The 23896-nt window shown below is 45.2% G+C and overlaps 1 protein-coding gene across 1 annotated transcript; it reads right to left on the reverse strand.

Moving 5' to 3' along the window:
* Positions 1 to 10925: 10925 nt before the first annotated feature.
* LOC149448940 (uncharacterized) lies at positions 10926 to 19131 on the reverse strand. Its single transcript, XM_089694029.1, has 2 exons — positions 19089 to 19131; positions 10926 to 12742 (listed from the first exon to the last, which is right to left on the reverse strand). Exons 1-2 carry the CDS (start codon positions 19122 to 19124, stop codon positions 11885 to 11887), a joined length of 894 nt encoding a protein of 297 aa, XP_089550155.1. The 5' UTR covers positions 19125 to 19131; the 3' UTR covers positions 10926 to 11884.
* Between the last annotated feature and the right edge of the window lie 4765 nt (positions 19132 to 23896).

Here is a 23896-nt window from a genome sequence, read left to right on the forward strand (position 1 = left end):
ACGGAATACTATAGCAGTGATCTATTGTTGGATGAAAGCAGCCAGCAACGGAATACTATAGCAGTGATCCATTGCTGGATGAAAGCAGCCAGCAACGGAATACTATAGCAGTGATCTGTTGCTGGATGAAAGCAGCCAGCAATGGAATACTATAGCAGTGATCTATTGCTGGATGAAAGCAGCCAGCAACGCAATACTATAGCAGTGATCTATTGCTGGATGAAAGCAGCCAGCAACGGAATACTATAGCAGTGATCTATTGCTGCAAGGGGAGGCTGGACATGTCTGCATCAGCTCTGTTCCACCCTTGGTACTGACAGGAACTGATAACATTATTTGGTGTTTCAGTTCAGTGCACAGGAAGAACAAGAGATCTGGTAGGATCAACAGGCATTATTCTGTACTTGCAAAAGATGCACTAAGCCTAAACAAAAAAATTAAAACTAATGCAGCCAATACATCTATGGACTGGTAAGCTGCAATGTATAAAATATTCCTTCTTGAATTTAGATATTCTTTTGGAAAACTGTATTCAGTGGAGGATGATGTCAAAATTCTGAAAAATAGATTTTGAGTTGACTTTTTAGCAGCATTTAAGTTGCATGTATATGAAGCGAATGCATGTTTGACACATGTTATAAAAAGAAAAAAAGCCAAAACGGTTGCAGGAAATTACTTCATATAACCAGGACAGTAATGTCCTATAAAAACACAGAACATGTGAAGTGCACATAAAACACATTGAAAAATGCATTAAATATGCTGCACTGTGCATTGCAAATGTATGTAAACGTGCATTAAAATGCATAAGTTTCCAAATGTGTAAGTGTGAAGGCATCTTTAGGACATTTGTTGGCTCTATCAATATAGCAGATTATGCCACTTCTAAGGAGACCTGACTTTATACTGGTGGAAACCTGCTTTGGTGCAGACAATTGCCTTCACAAGTCTACCTGCGTGCAATGAGGGAATCAAATGATCTCCCAATAATACATCTCTGTATAAAATGTAATTATTGGAGAATAATGGTTGGGTTTAAAAAAAAAATGTGCAAATGATATGTGTGGTGAAAGACACTGTCACGAATCTGTGATAGTGAGCCCTGGTAGACCACCTGGTAGACCACCAACTCGGGGTTCCCCAGGGCACGGAGTCTAAGCCCCAGCCTACTTCTTCACCAGAGCCCCTGATGGGTCTGCTTGAGCAATGTGTATTATTAATAAGTGTCGTGTAGTAGTGCCTTCTCCTATGGTGGGTAGGCTACTGCTTCTTAGGACCCTTTGTTCTCCAGTTTGGCTCACAACCTCAGCTACGCTCTTGTAGTAGGCCCTGGTGTTTTGATATGGCTCATACTCCTTCTTCACTCACATTACCACTGCTTCACTTGGATGTTTCTTTCAGAACTTACTGTCTACATACAGTTGCTCCAGGGTCGGCTGCATTTCACTACGGTGGACCAGCTTCCTGATGGTGACAAAAGTGGACCAAGCCTGTGCAGTGAGTGACCTCGAGGCCACTTGTAGTCTCCAGGGGCTATCCACTCACATTACCACTGCTTCACTTGGGGCTATCAGGGGCTATCCAGGGGCACCAGGAGCTATCCACTCACATTACCACTGCTTCACTTGGATGCTTCTTTCAGAACTTACTGTCTACATACAGTTGCTCCAGGGTCGGCTGCACTTCACTACGCTACACCAGCTTCCTGATGGTGACAAAAGTGGACCAAGCCTGTGCAGTGTGTGACCTCGAGGCCACTTGGAGTCTCCAGGGGCTATTCACTCACATTACCACTGCTTCACTTGGGGCTATCAGGGGCTATCCAGGGGCACCAGGGGCTATCCACTCACATTACCCCTGCTTCACTTGGGGCTATCAGGGGCTATCTTGGGGCACCAGGGGCTATCCACTCACATTACCACTGCTTCACTTGGGGCTATCAGGGGCTATCCACTCACATTACCACTGCTTCACTTGGGGCTATCAGGGGCTATCCAAGGGCACCAGGGGCTATCCACTCACATTACCACTGCTTCACTTGGGGCTATCAGGGGCTATCTAGGGGCACCAAGGGCTATCCACTCACATTACCACTGCTTCACTTGGGGCTATCAGGGGCTATCCAGGGGCTATCCACTCACATTACCACTGCTTCACTTGGGGCTATCAGGGGCTATCCAGGGGCACCAGGGGCTATCCACTCACATTACCACTGCTTCACTTGGGGCTATCCAGGGGCACCAGGGGCTATCCACTCACATTACCACTGCTTCACTTGGGGCTATCCAGGGGCACCAGGGGCTATCCACTCACATTACCACTGCTTCACTTGGATGCTTCTTTCAGAACTTACTGTCTACATACAGTTGCTCCAGGGTTGGTTGCACTTCACTATGCTGGACCAGCTTCCTGATGGTGACAAAAGTGGACCAAACCTTTGCAGCGTGTGACCTCGAGGCCATTTGTAGTCTCCAGGGGCTATACAGGGCTGATAGGGTAACAACGCAGGAGCTCAATTGTTAGACGGTTGTCAACCAGTTAAAGGAAGTCCCTCAATAAGACTTTCATGGCCATAGCAGTGTCCTAAACACATCCTGCCCTAGGGTGACAACCAAATGCGGTACAAATGAGTGAGCGTTGTCACATTTGGATGGGAAGGGTGTTTCTGGCAGGATCACCAAGTGAAAGGGGAAATGCCTGAAAGAAGATAAAAATGAATGCAGCCTCCATGTCCAAGGACTAGTAACTGGCTCTCCTGCACTATACTAAATTTTTGTTCTTCAGTTTAGATCTGTTTAACATAAGTGTTTTGTGACTGCTTTAGATGTCTACTAGCAGCAGGAGATGCCAGAACTGGTATTTTCTTGTAACCAGTAAAACGAGACTGGATATGGTTTTGAAAATTTACTTTGTGAAGTAAAATACATTGTATTATATAAAACTGCAGGAAAAGGAGTAAGACTTCCTTTTTATGGTCACATTTGGAATTCAACTGAGATCTTGCAAGCAGAGTCACGTTGCTTTATTAGAAACCTGTGAATGAAACGTCTGGGGTGTTTTGTTGATATCTCGTTGGGAATTACTTGAAAGACGCTTTATTTTTTTTTACTTGAAATATAAAATGTATCTATTTATTGGAGAAAAATTGGAGCTTATTTACATTTACTGCTTCATTCTGCATTAAAAGTAAACTTTACTGGCTTTAAATCAATTTTGTTTTAGTTTTTTTTTTTATAATGCATACATTTCACATATAGGTATATAAAATCTTTAAAGTGATATTCCACCCTCAGTTGTTAGCACTTTCAGCAGCTGATTTAACCACTTGACCCCCAGGCCAATTCTGACATTTTTCTCATACATGCAAAAATCTGCATTTTTTTGTTACAAAATTAACTTAGAACCAACAATATTATATATATTTGTTAAAAACAGAGACCCTGTTTAATGTGAAATGTACATTTTAATGATGGGTTCACGTTATTAACAAGTAAAAGCTCCAAGTGCATTCATCTATGTCAGGGGTCTCCAAACTTTCTAAACAAAGGGCCAGTATACTGTCCTTCAATCTTTCGGACTGTGGCCAGAGGGAGTAGAAAAAGTCCTAGTGTCAGTGGGAGGAATAGTGCCCCATCATTGATATCAGTGGGAGGAATAGTGCCCCATCATTGATATCAGTGGGAGGAATGGTGCCCCATCATTGGTATCAGTGGGAGGAATGGTGCCCCATCATTGGTATCAGTGGGAGGAATAGTGCTCCATCATTGGTGTCAGTGGGAGGAATGGTGCCTCATCATTGGTGTCAGTGGGAGGAATAGTGCCCCATCATTGATATCAGTGGGATAATAGTGCCCCATCATTGGTGTCAGTGGGAGGAATAGTGCCTCATCATTGGTGTCAGTGGGAGGAATAGTGCCCCATCATTGGTGTCAGTGGGAGGAATAGTCTCCCATCATTGGTGTCAGTGGGAGGAATAGTGCCCCATCATTGGTATCAGTGGGAGGAATAGTGCCCCATCATTGGTGTCAGTGGGAGGAATAGTGCCCCATCATTGGTGTCAGTGGGAGGAATAGTGCCCCATCATTGATGTCAGTGGAGGAATAGTGCCCCATCATTGGTAACAGTGGGAGGAATAGTGCCCCATCATTAGTATCAGTGGGAGGAATAGTGCCCTGTCATTGGTATCAGTGGGAGGAATAGTGCCCCATCATTGGTATCAGTGGGAGGAATAGTGCCCCATCATTGGTATCAGGGGGAGGAATAGTACCCCATCATTGGTATCAGTGAGAGGAATAGTGCCCCATCATTGGTATCAGTGGGAGGAACAGTGCCCTGTCATTGGTGTCAGTGGGAGGAATAGTGTCCCATCATTGGTATCAGTGGGAGGAATAGTGCCCCATCATTGGTATCAGTGGGAGGAATTGTGCCCCATCATTGGTATCAGTGGGAGGAATAGTGCCCCATCATTGGTATCAGGGGGAGGAATAGTACCCCATCATTGGTATCAGTGAGAGGAATAGTGCCCCATCATTGGTATCAGTGGGAGGAATAGTGCCCTGTCATTGGTGTCAGTGGGAGGAATAGTGTCCCATCATTGGTATCAGTGGGAGGAATAGTGCCCCATCATTGGTATCAGTGGGAGGAATTGTGCCCCATCATTGGTATCAGTGGGAGGAATAGTACCCCATCATTTGTATCAGTGGGAGGAATAGTGCCCCATCATTGGTATTAGTGGGAGGAATAGTGCCCCATCTTTGGTATCAGTGGGAGGAATAGTGCCCCATCATTGGTATCAGTGGGAGGAATAGTGCCCCATCATTGGTATCAGTGGGAGGAATAGTGTCACACTATTGGTGTTAGTGGGAGGAATAGTGCCCCATCATTGGTGTCAGTGGGAGGAATAGTGCCCCATCATTGGTATCAGTGGGAGGAATAGTGCCCCATCATTGGTATCAGTGGGAGGAATAGTGCCCCATCATTGGTATCAGTGGGAGGAATAGTGCCCCATCATTGGTATCAGTGGGAGGAATAGTACCCCATCATTGGTATCAGTGGGAGGAATAATGCCCCATCATTGGTATCAGTGGGAGCAATAGTGCCCCATCATTGGTGTCAGTGGGAGGAATAGTGCCCCATCATTGGTATTAGTGGGAGGAATAGTGCCCCATCATTGGTGTCAGTGGGAGGAATAGTGCCCCATCATTGGTGTCAGTGGGAGGAATAGTGCCCCGTCATTGGTATCAGTGGGAGGAATAGTGCCCCGTCATTGGTATCAGGGGGAGGAATAGTACCCCATCATTTGTATCAGTGGGAGGAATAGTGTCCCATCATTGGTGTCAGTGGGAAGAATAGTGCTCCATCATTGGTATCAGTGGGAGGAATAGTGCCCCATCATTGGTATTAGCGGTAGGATTTGTGCCCCATGATTGGTGTCAGTGGGAGGAATAGTGCACTATCATTGGTATTAGCAGTAGGAATAGTGCCCCATGATTGGTATCAGTGGGAGGAATAGTGCCCCATCATTGGTATCAGTGGGAGGAATAGTGCCCCATCATTGGTATCAGTGGGAGGAATAGTGCCCCATCATTGGTATCAGTGGGAGGAATAGTGCCCCATCATTGGTATTAGTGGGAGGAATAGTGCCCCATCATTGGTGTCAGTGGGAGGAATAGTGCCCCATCATTGGTGTCAGTAGGAGGAATAGTGCCCCATCTTTGGTATCAGTGGGAGGAATAGTGCCCCATCATTGGTATCAGTGGCAGGAACTACGCCCCACTGTTGCTGACAGTGAGGGAATAATGCCCCAAGGGCTGGATAAAATGAAGCAGAGGGCCACATCCGGCCCTCAGCCTGCAGTTTGGAGTCCACTGATCTATGTCCAATAAGCAGGGATATGTCTTGGATTGCACCATGGAAGAAGTGACCCAAATGAGGTGCTTACATTGATTCCTTTGCTTCTCACCAAAAGTGGGTAACTCATCTGGATCCTATCACATATCCTGTCCAGCTCATTAAATATGCACCCTTCCTAAGATGAACAGAAAGTATAATTTAGGGACTTAGAGTCCTATTTCCATCTTTTCAAGAAATTATCAGCTTCCTATACATTAAAATAGTTAGCAAGGGTGGCATTTTTAAAAAGTCACAACTAGCCATGGCGGGGTAAAAAAAAATCTTTTGGCGTTAATGAAAGTGGTAGAATAATCGTCAACTCCAGTGCAGTCATCATCAATGAGCAACATTTTTTATTATAATTTATTGTTATTATCTATAACTGGTTAATAGATAGAAATGCCTTCCTTTAGAGGGGAGCAATACCCCTTGCATTGCAGGTAAAAGCTGTAGGTGCGTTGATGTATATCACACAAGGAGCGGGTGATTCTTGTTACCGAAGAATAAAAGGCCTACCAAAGTTCTTACCAAACCTGTGGACCTCATGCCCAGTGGTGCATTTAGGTTTTGTGCTGCCCTAGGCACAAAATTGGTGCCCCCCCTTTTCCCGCAGAAAGAGCCTGACATTTACAAAGAACACCCCTGCCCTCCACCCGAGCCTTCCACTACAACTGCCCCCTCCATACACCAGCCACCATCCCCCATGGTGAGAGAGAGAAAGACACTCAACTTTCACAGCTCCGGACATCCCCAGGAACGAGAGTCGGGCTATGCATACACCGTCATGAAACCCACAGCATCTCTCGGAACCCACCAAGTCCCCATGCCGTGTGTGTCCCTTCTTCCACCCCTTCTTCCAAGGGGCAGTGCTGCCCCCCCCCCTGAAAAATGCCACCCTAGGCAAATGCCTTGTTTGCCTTGTGGTAAATACACCCCTGCTCATGCCTTTCAGCCTACGCAGGTCAACCTTGTCGTACCTTTAAATGGTTTTAAAAAAGTAATGTGAGTGTCCAGTTCCATCAGGAGGGACTAGGCCTGTTTCCAAAATAATGTTCTATACTTAATCTTTTTTGAAGTTGGAAGGTTTATTTAAGTTCAAGGAGAACCAAAACCAAAACCAAAGAGGTTTATGGCTTTAGATCAACATTCACCGGCCACTTTATTAGGTATACCTTGCTAGTACTGTGTTGGACCCCCTTTTTTAGAACTGCTTTATTTCTTCATGGCATAGATTCAATAAGGTGTTGGAAACATTCCTCAGAGATTTTGGTCCATATTGACATGAGTTACTGTTGCCTTTCTATCATCTCCAACCAGTCTGCTCATTCTCCTCTGACCTCAACAAGGCATTTTCCTCCACACAACTGCAGCTTACTGGATATTTTCTCCTTTTTGGACCATTCTCTGTAAACCCTAGAGATGGTTGTGCTTGAAAATCCCAATAGATCAGCAGTTTTTAAAATTCTCAGACCAGCCCGTCTGGCACCAACAACCATGCCACGTTCAAAGTCACTTAAATCCCCTTTCTTCCCCATTCTGATGCTCAGTTTGATCTCCAGCAAGTCGTCTTCAGCACGTCTAGATGCCTAAATGCATTGAGTTGCTGCCATGTGATTGGCTGATTAGCAATTTGTGTTACCAAACAATTGAACAGGTGTACCTGAGTGAAGAATGTGCTGCCAAAAATATGCGTGCTTTACACCACGGCATCTGACGCTTTGCATTGCACTTGGTGATGTAAGGCTTGGATGCAGCTGCTCGGCCATGGAAACCCATTCCATGAAGCTCTCTACGCACTGTTGTTGTGCTAATCTGAAGGCCACACCAAGTTTGGAGGTCTTTAGCTATTGACTCTGCAGACAGTTGGCGACTTCTGCGCACTGCGCGCTTCAGCATGCGCTGACCCCGCTCTGTCATGTGACGTGGCCTACCACTTGGTGGCTGAGTTGCTGTTGTTTCCAGTTGCTTCCACTTTGTTATAATCCCACTAACAGTTGAGCGTGGAATATTTAGTAGCCAGGAAATGTCACGGATGGACTTATTGCCCAGGTGGCAACCTATCACGGGACCACGCTTGGAGTCACTGAGCTCCTGAGAGCGACCCATTCTTTCACCAATGTTTGTAGAAGCAGTCTGCATGCCTAGGGGCTTGATTGTATACGCCTGTGTCCATGGAAGGGATTGGAACACCTGAATCACATGATTTGGAGGGCGGGCCCAATACTTTTGGCAATATAGTGTGTGTATATATATATATATTCATCGGCCACTTTATTAGGTACACCTTGCTAATACCAGGTTGGACCCCCTTTTGCCTTCAGAACTGCCTTAAACCTTCATGGCATAGATTCAACAAGGCATTTTCCTCCACGCAATTGCCACTCACTGGATAATTTCTCTTTTTTGGACCATTCTCTGTAAACCCTAGAGATGGTTGTGTGTGAAAATCCCAGTAGATCAGCAGTTTTTGAAATACTCAGACAAGCCCGTCTGGCACCAACAACCATGCCATGTTCAAAGTCACTTAAATCTCCTTTCTTCCCCATTCTGATGCTCGGTTTGAACTTAGATGCCTAAATGCATTGAGTTGCTGCCATGTGATTGGCTGATTAGCAGTTTGTGTTTCCAAGCAATTGAACAGGTGGACCTAATAAAGTGGCCGGTGAGCGTACTTTACCTGCACAGTCTGGAGAACACCTATTTAGGTTTGTGCATGGTTTTCATATTTCTTTTTCAACATAAATGTAGTAGCTATCTGAACTAAAGGTTAAAAGTTAGTTCCCATAACTCGTATAAGTTTGAAGAAGTGTCCACTTATGAACTGAACTACCTTATCTGCAATGCCTAGCAAAACCTACAATGTACACCAACAAGCATTGATCAAGGACCGGGATGAACAATGAGTGAGTACAAAAAGAAAACACCGGCACCAATTCACAGGACTCACACACTTTATTTTTACTGTTTTCTGCTATGGCTATGACTTTTGTTCTAGGAAAGGGGGGTAGCCTTTAAAAGACCCCTGCAAAGTTAAAATTCCAGTTATGGGTGCAGGCTGGTGATTGAAATCATTGACTCAACTCTAATATCTTTGGCTGAATCCAGTTTGAGGTTTTAGTGAATTTACAAGCTCATTTCTTCGAAGACCCACCTATCCTGCAGTACAAGGGGTGCCCCGTTACTTGGTTTTGTTAGGAGTAACAAAAAAAGATGTTTAATATGTAGCAGTTTGGGGGTGCTAAGTCCAATATTCCCTCTCTTCAAAGCTATGCCTGCTGAAGAATTTTGTGTTTCTGGGAGTGTCTGTTATCTTGTCCCCCAGTATACTCCCCCATGACTTCTACAACACAACAGGAAACAGTAGTTAGGTAGGAGCTGATGGGTGGAACCATAGAGTGCAGTGGACAGCAGGAATCAAAGATGCAAAGTCACCAGCACTCCAAATAAATGTGTTTTATAGTGACTATGTTGCCTTGAGAAAAGGACCCCATAAGGACATGATACATTGATTTTGCATGTCTTCACAACAAACACGTGAAGTTGGAGCAATGGTGACTTTGCAACTGGTTCTGGCACGACAGCATCTGTGTCATTCACTTTGAACACCCATCTTTACAAGGTCAAATACTGTGGGGAGTGCAGCCTCTATTTGAACGCTTTAGGGAGCAGGGAGCAGATACTACCAGCTAAATGGTCCCTAATTTCATTAAAATGACTGTAAAGGCAATTTTTAAAAACAAAATAGCAAACATGTCATACTTACCTGCTCTATGCAATGGTTTCCCCTATCAACTGCCAAGTGCCCTCATAGCAAGCCACTTGTGTGCTTGATGAGCTCTGCCCCCCTTCTTCCTCATCACTGGATGTGATTGACGGCAGTGGGAGCCAATAGCTTCTGCATCTCAGCCATTGGAGGAGGAAGAGATCAGGGAGAGCCTTGGCTCTCATGCACATCGCTAGATCGAGATCCAGCTTCGGTAAGTATTAGGGGGGCTGAGGAGGAAGCTGCACACAGAAGTTTTTTTACTTCATGCGTAGAATGCAGCCATTAGAACCACTTTAACTTGACAGGGTCACTTTACTGTCAGATGCAGAGCATTCTCAGTGGCCATAGCTCTTGAAGAAAGCAAATATTGAAGGTATGAGTAGTGGGACAGGTAAGGGACTATGTTGCCTTCAGCAAGGGACCCCGTGAGGACACGGTACATTGATTTTGCATTTCTTCACAACAAACATGTGGAATGCATTTAGTTGGAGCAATGGTGACTTTGCAACTGGTTCTGGCACGACAGCATCTGTGTCATTCACTTTGAGCACCCATCTTTACAAGCTCAAATACTGTGGGGAGTGCAGCTTCTATTTGAACGCTTTAGGAAGCAGGGATCAGACACTACCAGAAGTTCTGGAGGCACACATTTTTGGTTCATTTCCAGTTATCCAGAACGATTTTCTTCACTGGTTCCTAATTTAATTAAAATGACCATAAAGGCAATTAAAAAAAAAAAAAAACAAACATGTCATACCTACCTGCTCTATGCAATGGTTTCCCCTCTTCCCAGGACACCCCACAGCACTCTGGGCCCCTTTCCCTGCCAAGTGCCCCCATAGCAAGCGGCTTGTTATGGGGCCACTTGGCTGGGGAGAGGGGCCCAGAGTGCCGTCGGGTGACCTGGGAAGAGGGGAAACCATTGCATAGAGCAGGTAGGTATGACATGCTCGCTCCCGAACCCTGCCCACCTTCTTCCTCCTCACTGGCTGTGATTGACAGCGGCGGGAGCCAATAGCTCCTGCTGCTACATCTCAGCCAACTGAGTAGGAAGAGACCAGGGAGAGCCTTGGCTCCCATGCACATTGCTAGATCGAGATCCGGCTTTGGTAAGTATTAGGGGGGCTGCGGGGGAGCTGCAAACAGAAGTTATTTTAACTTCATGTGTAGAATGCATGAAGGTAAAAAAAAACTTCAGCCATTAGAACCACTTTAACTTGACAGGGTCACTTTAATGTCAAATTACAAATGTTTAGGAATTGTCAGGTTTCTTTCTTTCTTTCTCTCTTTCTTTCTTTCTTTCTTTCTTTCTTTCTCTCTTTCTCTCTCCCTCTTTCTTTCTTTCTTTCTTTCTCTCTTTCTCTCTTTCTCTCCTTCTCTCTCCCTCTCTCCCTCTTTCTCTTTCTTTCTTTCTCTCTCCCTTTCTTTCTTTCTTTCTTTCTTTCTCTCTCTCTCTTTCTTTCTTTCTCTCTTTCTTTCTTTCTTTCTTTCTTTCTCTATCTTTCTTTCTCTCTATTTCTCTCTCTCTCTTTCTCCCTCTTTCTTTCTTTCTCTCTCTTTCTCTCTCTCTCTCTTTCTTTCTTTCTCTCTCTCTCTCTCTCTCTCTTTCTTTCTTTTGTATTGGTATGACACAAAATATGTGGAGAAACAAAAAGCCAAATTATTAAATATCATTATTGGTACCAGAGCATTCTCAGTGGCCATAGCTCTTGAAGAAAGCAAATATTGAAGGTATGAGTAGTGGGACAGGTAAGTATTAAACAACTTTTTTTGCATGCAACTTTACAAATAAAAAATCCTGGATAGCAACAAAGTTGCCAAATATGAGAAAAATATAACAGGGACAGTTAGCTGCTAATTAAGCATCATTGAATGTGTATTGGCTGGAAACTGTGGGGTGATGATCTCACCAATGGGCTCCTCAAAAAATAGAAACAGTTGCTGGTCGATTCAACTAGTTCGTATCGTATTTATGTAGCAGATGTATAAGATTCATTCCCCTATAGTTCATTGTAAATAGTTAAACCTTTTACATTTGCTACACAAAATAAGTAGCTTTTGAAGAAACTTGCTTTTTTGAAAAAAAAAAAAAAAAACATTGGCGGCCATAAAATTCTTTGTTTTCTGTGTTTTCTAATGCAATTTGCCTTAAGTGGTACCAAATATTGCACATAGCAGACAAAAGAAAAGTAAAATGTGACTTTTCTGGAGTCGTACATTTTTGGTTCATTTCCAGTTGTCCAGAACGATTTGCCTCACTAGTTCTGCCCCTGGGAAATCCATTATTACAACTCCAACCGACCTCTTCCTTCCTACCAATGACTTGGTGTTCAGATAGTCGAGCACTCTTGGGTTGATCTTGCGAGCCAGTGATTCTGGTGTGTAGAGGAGCCAATGGGTTCCTGAGCAGTAGGTCAGGTAAGCTCTTTCTGGGTCACTGTTTTGGGCCACCTTGAGGTGTCTCTCCACTTCTGCCCATTTGACGGCATCATCAGTAACCTGATATTCATCTGAGATGCTCATACGGCCAGGATATGGAGGACCAAAGTCAGGACCTTCTCCATTGGATGAAAATTGTTGAAGAATGATAATCTTTCCCCTAGCTTCTCCCAAGGTAGGGAGGCTTCTGCTCCTTAGGAACCACTGTTCTCCAATTTGGCTGACAACTTCAGCTACGCTCTTGTAGTAGCTCCTAGTGTTTTGGTATGGCTCATACTCCTCCTTCACCCTCATCACCACTGTTTCACTTGGATGCTGTATTAGAAAGGTCACCGTATCCTTGAGGACTTGGTCAAAGTAGGTTCGTTGGTAGGACACTCCATGAAAAATGGGCAGACGGTCTTGGTAATGACGTGGCCGAATATCCAAGAACCTAACTCCACCATTAAACTGGTTTAGTAGACTCCAACTCTGACACTCAGCGAGAGATCCACCAAAAAAGGCCATAGTGTCATGGGTCCCTGGTATGGCCAAGGAGGAGAGGGGGAGGTTATCTGGGAGATAAGACATCCAGTCGGGCATGGTGACTGCAGGAGCATCTGTGCGATCAAAGGCTGGAGTCTGTTCACCAAACACTCCTACAACCTAGAGATAAATCAAAAAAGGGTTAACATTCCTATAATTTGTTTCTGCTGTTTGTGGCCCGTTGGCCAAATTCCCATTTCCCTAAGTGAGAATTCCCTCTTGCACAGTTAACACCGGAACAGGGGTCCTCATTGGAAGACTTCCCTCACCTCCTGTACCTAACAACTGTAACATGTTGGACTTTATATTACTTTATGTCCCTGGGACAATGGTCCCCAGTACAAATAGAGAGGGAGAATCTTCCCAGCAAGGACACAAATCAATAAGACTAGGTTCACATCTGTACGGGTGGTGCCGCTGCGGATCCGCACGAAATTCCGAACAGCCGCACCACCCGCACAGTATAGGGCGGACCCACGGGCGAGTGCCATTACTTCTAATGGCACGCCGCCCACACTGGAAAATGCAATCGTACTGGGAACCGAGGTTCCCATGCGGGCTGTGTTTTCAGAAGTGCAGGGACTTCTTCTCTGTGTGTCATGGGGCACGAGAGTCCATTCAAATGAATGGGCTCTTGTGCCCATGCAAAACGCGGCCCGCACGGCCGCATAGATGTGAATGTGACGATCGCGGCGTCAGACCCCAGCCCTTCTCACCAAACTCGTGACTGAAGGACTAGCCAATCTAAAACCGCGCTGTCACGTGCGTAACAATGCATCGCCCAGCTGTACCCTGCACACAGATTTTCCAGCTAATGGACCGCAATCTGTGTATCTGCAGCCTGGAAGCGATTGTTACTGGGTCAGGTTAATTACGCAATTAACCCTTCATTCTGCCACCACCTCCTTTTTGTACAGAGAAAGAGGAAACTCAGCAATATCAGCAATAACACTATGATGTTTGAATAATCGTTTGTATACACAATGTCACCACAGGCAGATGTATGCAGACGTTTAAAACACACATTAGCGTTCTTCAGAGCCAGGGATGCTTTAGTTTGCATTAAAGAGCTTTAGAAACAGTTCAACACTTTCAGAAAGTAAGATTTATTACTAAAAGGTCAAAAGGATGCAATAAAAATATTTACAGAAAAAGATGTAGCCAATATACTGTATATATAAATATACAGAGAACAATAGCACAGCAAAGAGATAACAGGGAGAAGTTTAGAGGGATAAAGTACTTGCCACACATCCTGGGTTAAGCAGATCAGGTTTCAGAGCAAAAGGATTTCTTATCTCCCACTGTTAGTTCCAATGTTAAAACAGGGAGATTCTTCAACTTCTTTTCTACTCAGCTTAGCTTAGCTTTTTCTAGCAACTCCACAGGGTGTCTCCATGGAGCAGTAAACCAATTGCCTCATTTGGGGAGAGAGTTGTAGGTGGAGACCCAAGCTATGACCAAAAACTCTCCTAGCTTATATTATGGTTCATAACTTACCCTGGATACATATAACATTCTATCCACGAGTAGATTAATATGCAGAATCTCCTGCCGAACGTCTACATATGAAATATGAGACAACTGCTCGGATGGCCAAGGAGATACAATTTTCTGCTCTCCTGTGTATGCCAGCTAGGGGGTGTAATATACCAGGAGAATGGCCTTAACTTGAGCCGTCCGAATATGGGCTCCACGTCTATGTAGTTATGTCCTATTTGAAGATATAAAATTATATGGAAAGTGAGTTTTTAAATGTAAGTCTGTTTTTACGACTCCCTGGAATGCCTTGAACTTCAGTGAGGGCTTGGTTTATGGCTTGATGAGCCCTCTCTAGCAAGAGTCTGGCAGACATCTGGGGACCAGCTAATTGAGATTTAAAGCCCTGGAGCTCTCCCGCTGAGCTTGATGCTTGTGATCTCTGCCGCATTTAGACCACATGTTGATCAACAGAGAGGGAGGGGGGATGAGGAAAGCTGATTTGTGAGTAGAAATGATATAAAATGGAAGATTCTTAACAAGATGGAAGACCACGTCCATCTTGGTGTGCACGATTGCTACAGTAAAACCAGGGCTAAAAACCTGACCTGGGTACTAACCCTTCCCAAAATCTATAAAGCACCTATTACAACTGCTATAAACAGACCCCTTGCACAGTGTTTATAAACACAGCTTAGCAGCATGATAGAAAAATGCAAAGTAACAATACCGCAACTTTGTATTGACTTTATCCCATTCATCTACAGAGCAACCTCACACGTTAAAAAAAAAAAGTTTATTTTTTAACCAAAGTTGTTTCTATTCAACCCCTTATTAACCCTTAGTTTACCCTAACCAGCCCTAATTACCGTATTTTTTGCTCCATAAGACGCAGCTAGGTTTTAGAGGCAGAAAACAGGAAAAAATAAAAAATTCTGAACTAATGGACTGCAGACATAGTACAGGAGATGACAAGAGACTGCGGACAGCACAGGGATGACCAGAGACTGCGGACAGTACAGGGGATGACCAGAGACTGCGGACAGTACAGGGGATGACCAGAGACTGCGGACGGTACAGGAGATGACCAGAGACTGCGGACGGTACAGGGGATGACCAGAGACTACGGACAGTACAGGGGATGACCAGAGACTGTGGACAGTACAGGGGATGACCAGAGACTGTGGACAGTACAGGGGATGACCAGAGACTATGGACGGTACAGGAGATGACCAGAGACTGCGGATGGTACAGGAGATGACCAGAGACTGCGGACGGTACAGGAGATGACCAGAGACTGCGGACAGTACAGGGGATGACCAGAGACTGCGGACACAGTACAAGAGATGACCAGAGACTGCGGACAGTACAGGAGATGACCAGAGACTGCGGACACAGTACAGGAGATGACCAGAGACTGCTGACATAGTACAGGAGATGACCAGAGACTGCGGACACAGTACAGGAGATGACCAGAGACTGCGGACATAGTACAGGGATGACCAGAGACTGCGGACATAGTACAGGAGATGACCAGAGACTGCGGACACAGTACAGGGGATGACCAGAGACTGTGGACACAGTACAGGAGATGACCAGAGACTGCGGACAGTACAGGAGATGACCAGAGACTGCGGACACAGTACAGGAGATGACCAGAGACTGCGGACACAGTACAGAAGATGACCAGAGACTGCGGACACAGTACAGGAGATGACCAGAGACTGCGGACACAGTACAGGAGATGACCAGAGACTGCGGACACAGTACAGGAGATGACCAGAGACTGCGGACACAGTACAGGAGATGACCAGAGACTGCGGACAGTACAGGAGATGACCAGAGACTGCGGACATAGTACAGGGATGACCAGAGACTGCGGACATAGTACAGGGATGACCAGAGACTGCGGACATAGTACAGGAGATGACCAGAGACTGCGGACACAGTACAGGGGATGACCAGAGACTGTGGACACAGTACAGGAGATGACCAGAGACTGCGGACAGTACAGGAGATGACCAGAGACTGCGGACACAGTACAGGAGATGACCAGAGACTGCGGACACAGTACAGAAGATGACCAGAGACTGCGGACACAGTACAGGAGATGACCAGAGACTGCGGACACAGTACAGGAGATGACCAGAGACTGCGGACATAGTACAGGAGATGACCAGAGACTGCGGACACAGTACAGGAGATGACCAGAGACTGCGGACACAGTACAGGAGATGACCAGAGACTGCGGACACAGTACAGGAGATGACCAGAGACTGTGGACACAGTACAGGAGATGACCAGAGACTGCGGACACAGTACAGGAGATGACCAGAGACTGCGGACACAGTACAGGAGATGACCAGAGACTGCGGACAGTACAGGGATGACCAGAGACTGTGGACAGTGCAGAGCTGAGAGGCCGGCCCGGTATTCTGACGCGGCGGTGGAAATACCGGACCAGCCGCTCCATATTCGCTCCATTAGACGCACTGACATTTTCCCTCCTTTTTTGGGGGGAAAAAAGTGCATCTTATGGAGCAAAAAATATGGTAACTTTTTCTTCCCCCTTTTCCATTAGCTATTATTTTCCTGCTGCATTTTTTTTTTTTTTTACTCTTTTTATTGATTAATTTCCTAATTTTTTTTTTGTTTGTTTTTAGTGTTGCATCAAAAAAAGCACAAACTTGAAAAGAAAAAAATACCTTTATTTCATCTGTAAATAAGTTTGCAATGCTTTGTACAAGAATGTTAATATTGGTGCCGGTGTGTCTTAAACACTTCGAATTGTAGGATGAACGTCTACCTTCTATTTGCAGTAACATTCATCAAGTTAGAAAACAAGTGCATTTATTTCTTAGTTTTGTTGTGTTTGTCAATGTTTTGCATAGAAGATAAAATAATTTTTGTACTATTATATCATCAAAAGAAAGGCTTTGCACCCCCCCACCCAAAAAAAATAAATAAAGATATATGCATTACTTCATCTTAAGTAATGTCAAAGTCATCATTAAAGTGTTACTAAACCCACAACAGTACAATCAGTCTGTAGATGCAGTAAAGCATGCTTGTTGTGCTCACTGTGGGACATAAGGGGTTAATCCTCTGCATTGTGTAAAAAAGCCTTATGATCCTGTCTTCTCTGTTCCTCCTCTTTTTCAAGCAACCACCTCTTATCTCCTGATAAGACAGACTGAACCCTTAGCCATTCTGCACATGCTCAGTTTGATGTGTATTGCTAGAGAGGTGTTTTTGTTTTCTTGGGAGAGTGCATGTGATCAGCACAGGGCCAATCAGCGCTGTCCAGACAGAGTTCAGGGGTTTTGCATACTCCTAGAACAGAAAGAAAACTCCTCCTACAAGCTTTAACCAATGCTCTGCTGGACACTGATAGAAGTCACAAGACTGCTATATACTGCTGATGAGAAAAGGTATTTAGCAGTTTATATTTATTAAAATAATTGAATTTCCATGTTGTATACTGCGGGAGATCAGATATAGTGAATGCAGAGTCTGGGGAGACCAGATATAGTGAATGCAGGGTCCGGGGAGAGCAGATATAGTGAATGCAGGGTCCAGGGAGACCAGATATAGTGAATGCAGGGTCCAGGGAGACCAGATATAGTGAATGCAGGGTCCGGGGAGAGCGGATATAGTGAATGCGGGGTCCAGGGAGATCAGATATAGTGAATGCAGGGTCCGGGGAGATCAGTCATAGTGAATGCAGGGTCCGGGGAGACCGGATATAGTGAATGCAGGGTCCAGGGAGACCAGATATAGTGAATGCGGGGTGTGGGGAGACCAGATATAGTGAATGCGGGGTCCGGGGAGACCAGATATAGTGAATGCAGGGTCCAGGGAGATCAGTTATAGTGAATGCAGGGTCCGGGGAGACCGGATATAGTGATTGCAGGGTCCGGGGAGAGCGGATATAGTGAATGCGGGGTCCGGGGAGAGCAGGTATAGTGAATGCGGGGTCTGGAGAGACCAGATATAGTGAATGCAGGGTCCGGGGAGAGCAGATATAGTGAATGCAGGGTCTGGGGAGACCAGATATAGTGAATGCAGGGACTGGGGAGACCAGATATAGTGAATGCGGGGTCCGGGGAGACCAGATATAGTGAATGCAGGGTCTGGGGAGACCAGATATAGTGAATGCAGGGTCTGGGGAGAGCGGATATAGTGAATGCAGGGTCTGGGGAGAGCGGATATAGTGAATGCAGGGTCCGGGGAGACCAGATATAGTGAATGCAAGGTCTGGGGAGACCAGATATAGTGAATGCAAGGTCTGGGGAGACCGGATATAGTGAATGCAGGGTCTGGGGAGACCGGATATAGTGAATGCAGGCTCCGGGGAGAGCGGATATAGTGAATGCAGGGTCCGGGGAGACCAGATATAGTGAATGCAGGGTCCGGGGAGACCAGATATAGTGAATGCAGGGTCCGGGGAGACCAGATATAGTGAATGCAGGGTCCTGGGAGACCAGATATAGTGAATGCCGGGTCCGGGGTATAGTAACACTTTAAATAAACAGACAATGTAAAAATACCTCTTCTTCAGAAGACACATACAGGTACCAGAGCTGTTAGTTGCAACAACCTTTCTCATTTAACATGCTGCATTTAAACTGGATGCAATCCCTAACAATGAACTCTTGTCTGCTCCCCGTTTGGTCTGTTAAATATATCATTGAAGGCGTTCGTTATATCTGTTTGATAAGTTCCCATTCATCCTGACAGAAATGTTGTGAGCTCCTAACGTCCTGTGCTCTCTGCCTCTTCTGCACTGCGATCTAAAGCCATGTTACCAAACTTGCCAAGTTATTCTCTGTGGACTATGGAACACCTTCCTTTCCGTAAATAAATGGAACAAATGATCCACTTTCAATAGATCTGTGAGCTACAAATGATGCCCAAGATACTGGCTGGGATTGCAGGTTTGACCAAATAAATTAAATTTATTAACAATTCTATAAAAGGTACTTACCATAAAGTATATAAACAGGTTCACTTTTTGATCCATGATGACACACTGCCGAAAAAACAAAAAATTGCCGGTATTAAGGATATGGCATTAGATGTGGTACCTATGGCAGAGTAGCGTTGCTTGCATTGTATATGTACATGTCACAGCATGCAGGATCTGTATAATCTGTGTATACAGGTCACGGGGTCGCAGTGCCTGTACTGTGCATAGAAAGGTCATGGCAGTGATGGGCCGAACACCCCCCTGTTCGGTTCGCGGTCAAACATCCGAACCCACAGAATGTTCAACCGCGAACTTCAAACACCAACCGAACAGCGGTATCTGATTGCATCCGAGTATGTGATAAGATACGACTCAAGAACATTCACAGCACCCCTTATCCACATTCAGAAAATAAAAGTTAGGTATACACCAGTTAGGCCTATTATCCCTGATTAAAGCGGTCCTACTGCTGGATAATTTAAAACTGCTGTATTTATTGAAGTAAAGGCCCTGCCTGTGCTTTTTGTCTCTAGTACATATGGACCAATGTCACCTGTAACTGTTCACAAAAATTGAACAGTCCTGTAACGCTGCATACAGCCTTGAGCCCGGGTTCACATATATTCGGTGCGGTATGTCGCATGTGATATTCACAGCAACACGTTCCTGTGCAAATCACATGCGATTTGTGTGCGGTGCGATCGGAGCTGTACATTATGTATGGATCTAATCACACCGCACCCGCACCAAAAACGTAGAGGACCCTTTTTTGGGTCCGTACTAGAATAGAATCGCACGGGTATTCACACCTATGCGATCCGATTCTGCACATCACACCGCATTTTGCGGACCGCTTTTGGGGTGTAACTTAACGTACACAGCCACAGCAGTTCACATGAACGGGGTGCGATTCTGATGTGGTGCAGAATTTGCACAGAAAACGCTGCAAATTCCTGCACCGCATCAGTGTGAACCAAGGCTTAAAGTAGCATGAAGCCCTCAGCATGGTTACTTGAGCTTCACTGAACACCGTAAAATAAACATTCTCCAGTATGCACTTTAAAACTTTCATTGGAAGGCTAGGTTCACACCTAATGCAGGTTTCGTTTGAGTTGTTTCTGCATTGCGGTTTTGCAGCGTTTTTGATGTGTTTTGGTTTTTTTTTTTTTTAATTTTTCTTGTTGCTAGGCAGATTTAAAATGCAAAACACATAAAAAATGCATCAAAAACGTGGCAAAAATGCAGAACCAATAGAACCAAAAATGCAACTTTTTGCATTCAAACAAGTCCCTGACCGTTTCCAAAAAACGCACCGGGTGAAAACGCTGAGATGTGAACCTGTCCCAGAGGAAATCATGTTAAATGGACTGTGGGTATAGGATTATAACTTTTTTTTTTAATGGTTGAACCTTTTTCAGCTAGACTAACTGTAACTATGTGACTATATTGCGTTTCTGCAAAATGCAAAACGCTGCAAAGAATGCTTAGCTGTGAGCCTAGAGTAACTGACTCTTGCTCTCTCAGTGTTGCTATCCTGAACTTCTGGTCTTTACAGGAAAGAGTTAACAGTGGGCAGTGCAGTCTCCAGTCAGTCTGTTAACTTGGAGGGGGGGGGGAGAGGATGGAGAAGCAGCCATCTTAGTCTATGGGGCTGTGAGTCTTTATGGATGCACACAGTGTACGTGCAAGGGTGGCTCCATAGGACACTGCAAGAGAAAGGAGCCACCCAGAAACAAGAAACTTGGGGCACTGATCATGGCACCAGCCTAAACTTGCATTGAAAATTATTCTTTATCTCAGGGGTCTCCAAACTTTCTAAACAAAGGGCCAGTTTACTGTCCTTCAGACTTTGCAAGGGTCAGACTGCAGCCAGTGGGAGTAGAAAAGGTCCTGACGTTAGTGGGAAAGAAATAATGCCCCATTATTTGGTGTCAGTGGGGGGAATCCTGCCCAATTGTTGATGTCATTGGACCCTATCATTTGTGTCACTGGGAGGAATTGTGCCCCATCGTAGATGTCACTGTACTCTATCATTTGTGTCACTGGCAGGAATTGTGCCCCATCCTTGATGTCATTGGACCCTATCATTTGTGTCACTGGGAGGAATTGTGCCCCATCCTTGATGTCATTGGACCCTATCATTTGTGTCACTGGCAGGAATTGTTCCCCATCGTAGATGTCATTGGACCCTATCATTTGTGTCACTGGGAGGAATTGTACCCCATCGTTGATATCATTGGACCTATAATTTGTGTCACTGGGAGGAATTGTGCCCCATCGTTGATGTCATTGGATCCTATCATTTGTGTCACTGGGAGGAATTGTGCCCCATCGTTGATGTCATTGGACCCTATCATTTGTGTCACTGGGAGGATTTGTGCCCCATCGTTGATGTCATTGGACCCTATCATTTGTGTCACTGGGAGGAATTGTGCCCCATCGTTGATGTCATTGGACCCTATCATTTGTGTCACTGGGAGGAATTGTGCCCCATCGTAGATGTCATTGGACGCTATCATTTGTGTCACTGGGAGGAATTGTACCCCATCGTAGATGTCATTGGACGCTATCATTTGTGTCACGGGGAGGAATTGTGCCCCATCGCAGATGTCATTGGACGCTATCATTTGTGTCACTGGGAGGAATTGTGCCCCATCGCAGATGTCATTAGACGCTATCATTTGTGTCACTGGGAGGAATTGTGCCCCATCGTAGATGTCACTGTACTCTATCATTTGTGTCACTGGGAGGAATTGTGCCCCATCGTAGATGTCATTGGACCCTATCATTTGTGTCACTGGGAGGAATTGTGCCCCATCGTAGATGTCATTGGACCCTATCATTTGTGTCACTGGGAGGAATTGTACCCCATCGTTGATATCATTGGACCTATAATTTGTGTCACTGGGAGGAATTGTGCCCCATCGTTGATGTCATTGGATCCTATCATTTGTGTCACTGGGAGGAATTGTGCCCCATCGTAGATGTCATTGGACCTATCATTTGTGTCACTGGGAGGAATTGTGCCCCATCGTAGATGTCATTGGACCTATCATTTGTGTCACTGGGAGGAATTGTGCCCCATCGTAGATGTCATTGGATCCTATCATTTGTGTCACTGGGAGGAATTGTACCCCATCGTTGATATCATTGGACCTATAATTTGTGTCACTGGGAGGAATTGTGCCCCATCGTTGATGTCATTGGACTCTATCATTTGTGTCACTGGGAGGAATTGTACCCCATCGTAGATGTCATTGAACACTATCATTTGTGTCACTGGGAGGAATTGTACCCCATCGTTGATATCATTGGACCTATCATTTGTGTCACTGGGAGGTATTGTACCCCATCGTTGATGTCATTGAACCCTATCAATTGTGTCATTGGGAGGAATTGTGCCCCCTTCATTGGTGTATGTGGGGGGAATTATACCCAATTGTTGGTATCAGTATATAAAATAGCACCCCAAGGGCCAGATAAAAGTAAGCAAAGGGCCGGCCCCCGGGCTGCAGTTTGGAGACCACTGCTTTATCTCATTGAAACCAAGTAAGTGGCTAAATCAGCTGCTGAAAGTACTTAAAAACCTGAGTGTGTAATATCACTTTATGGCGTCCCCCAAGGACGTTGCCCTTGAGAGCCCATACAAAGGCCATCTCCCCATCGTACGGTATTTTTAAAAATGTTCTCCATGGCAGTGCCCACCTTTCCATGTCCGTTTGGCCAGCATTTAACAAGAGGATACCCCTCTCATGGACTTCGATGGCATGCACCTCTAGGTCCAGGTTAGAATTTTCAGCAAACCCTTGGCATATCAAACCTGGGCAGCCATTACGGACTGACCATTTGGAAACTCGGGCGCTGCCCGAGGGCCCTGGGTCAGTAGGGGGCCCCATGAGATGCCCCTGGTACCTTTTTTCATAGGCTTTTTTGAGTTTGGGCAAGGACACAGGGGCCCCATGATCCCCTATTGCCCGGAGGCCCCATGAGTTGTCAGTCCGCCCTTGCCAAGCAGATTCCCCCATCACTACTCCCAATCTATCCTAATACTTGCATTGTCCCGTCTATGATATGCCATCGCTGTGTCATGGTGGATGGAGTCTAATTCCTCCATGCAGTGGTGTGTGGAGGGTCTTGTACGTTACCTGCTGCCCGTCCCGCTTCTCTCTCTATCAGCTTTGTTCCTGCTTTGTTATTAAAGTTGCTGTTATCAGCAGTGCCTCTGCGGGGAGGGAGGGAGGGAGATGGGAGGGGGGCAGGTACAGAGAGGGATAGAGAGCTGGGTGACCAGGGTATGGAAGATTCCAAACTCCGACATCAAAACTTCTCCTGCAAATGATGATGAGAAAGGAAATGTATACAAAAGATCTTGCTGTAGTCCCCCTGCACTGCCTCTGCACACTTCTCAGTCTTCCTGTAATAAAATGCCTGCAAGGAAATACTAAAAGCCGTTCACACTTCGGCATTTTCTTAGAAAAAAAAATGTTTTCAAGTAGAAATCCATTTGTTTCCTTTGTGGATGATTTACATCTACCTGTCGCAGTTTAACCCCTCGCCTACCGGGCACTTATACCCCCTTCCTGTCCAGGCCAATTTTCAGCTTTCAGTGCTGTCGCACTTTGAATGACAACTGTGCGGTCATGCAACACCGTACCCCTATGACATTTTTATCTTTTTTTTTCTCACAAATAGAGCTTTCCTTTGGTGGTATGTACTCGTCGCTGGGTGTTTTATTTTTTGCGCTATAAACAAAAAAAGAGCAAAAATTTCGAAAAAAAAAAGTTTTTCATTGTTTCTATTATAAAATGTAGCAAACGGGTCCTTTT

The sequence above is a fragment of the Staurois parvus genome, unplaced genomic scaffold (assembly GCF_062004578.1).
Source record: "Staurois parvus isolate SC_StPar_1 unplaced genomic scaffold, SC_StPar_1.0 ptg000647l, whole genome shotgun sequence".
In the NCBI taxonomy this organism is placed as follows: Eukaryota; Metazoa; Chordata; class Amphibia; order Anura; family Ranidae; genus Staurois; species Staurois parvus.

What these genes read in the sequence shown, in the direction of transcription:
- LOC149448940 (XM_089694029.1), bottom strand. Translation starts at nt 19,124, where the DNA reads ATGGATCAAAAAGTGAACCTGTTTATATACTTTATG. An exon ending in ACCTGTTTATATACTTTATG is followed by an intron (nt 12,743 to 19,088) that starts GTAAGTACCTTT and finishes ATTTATCTCTAG; the next exon opens with GTTGTAGGAGTGTTTGGTGA.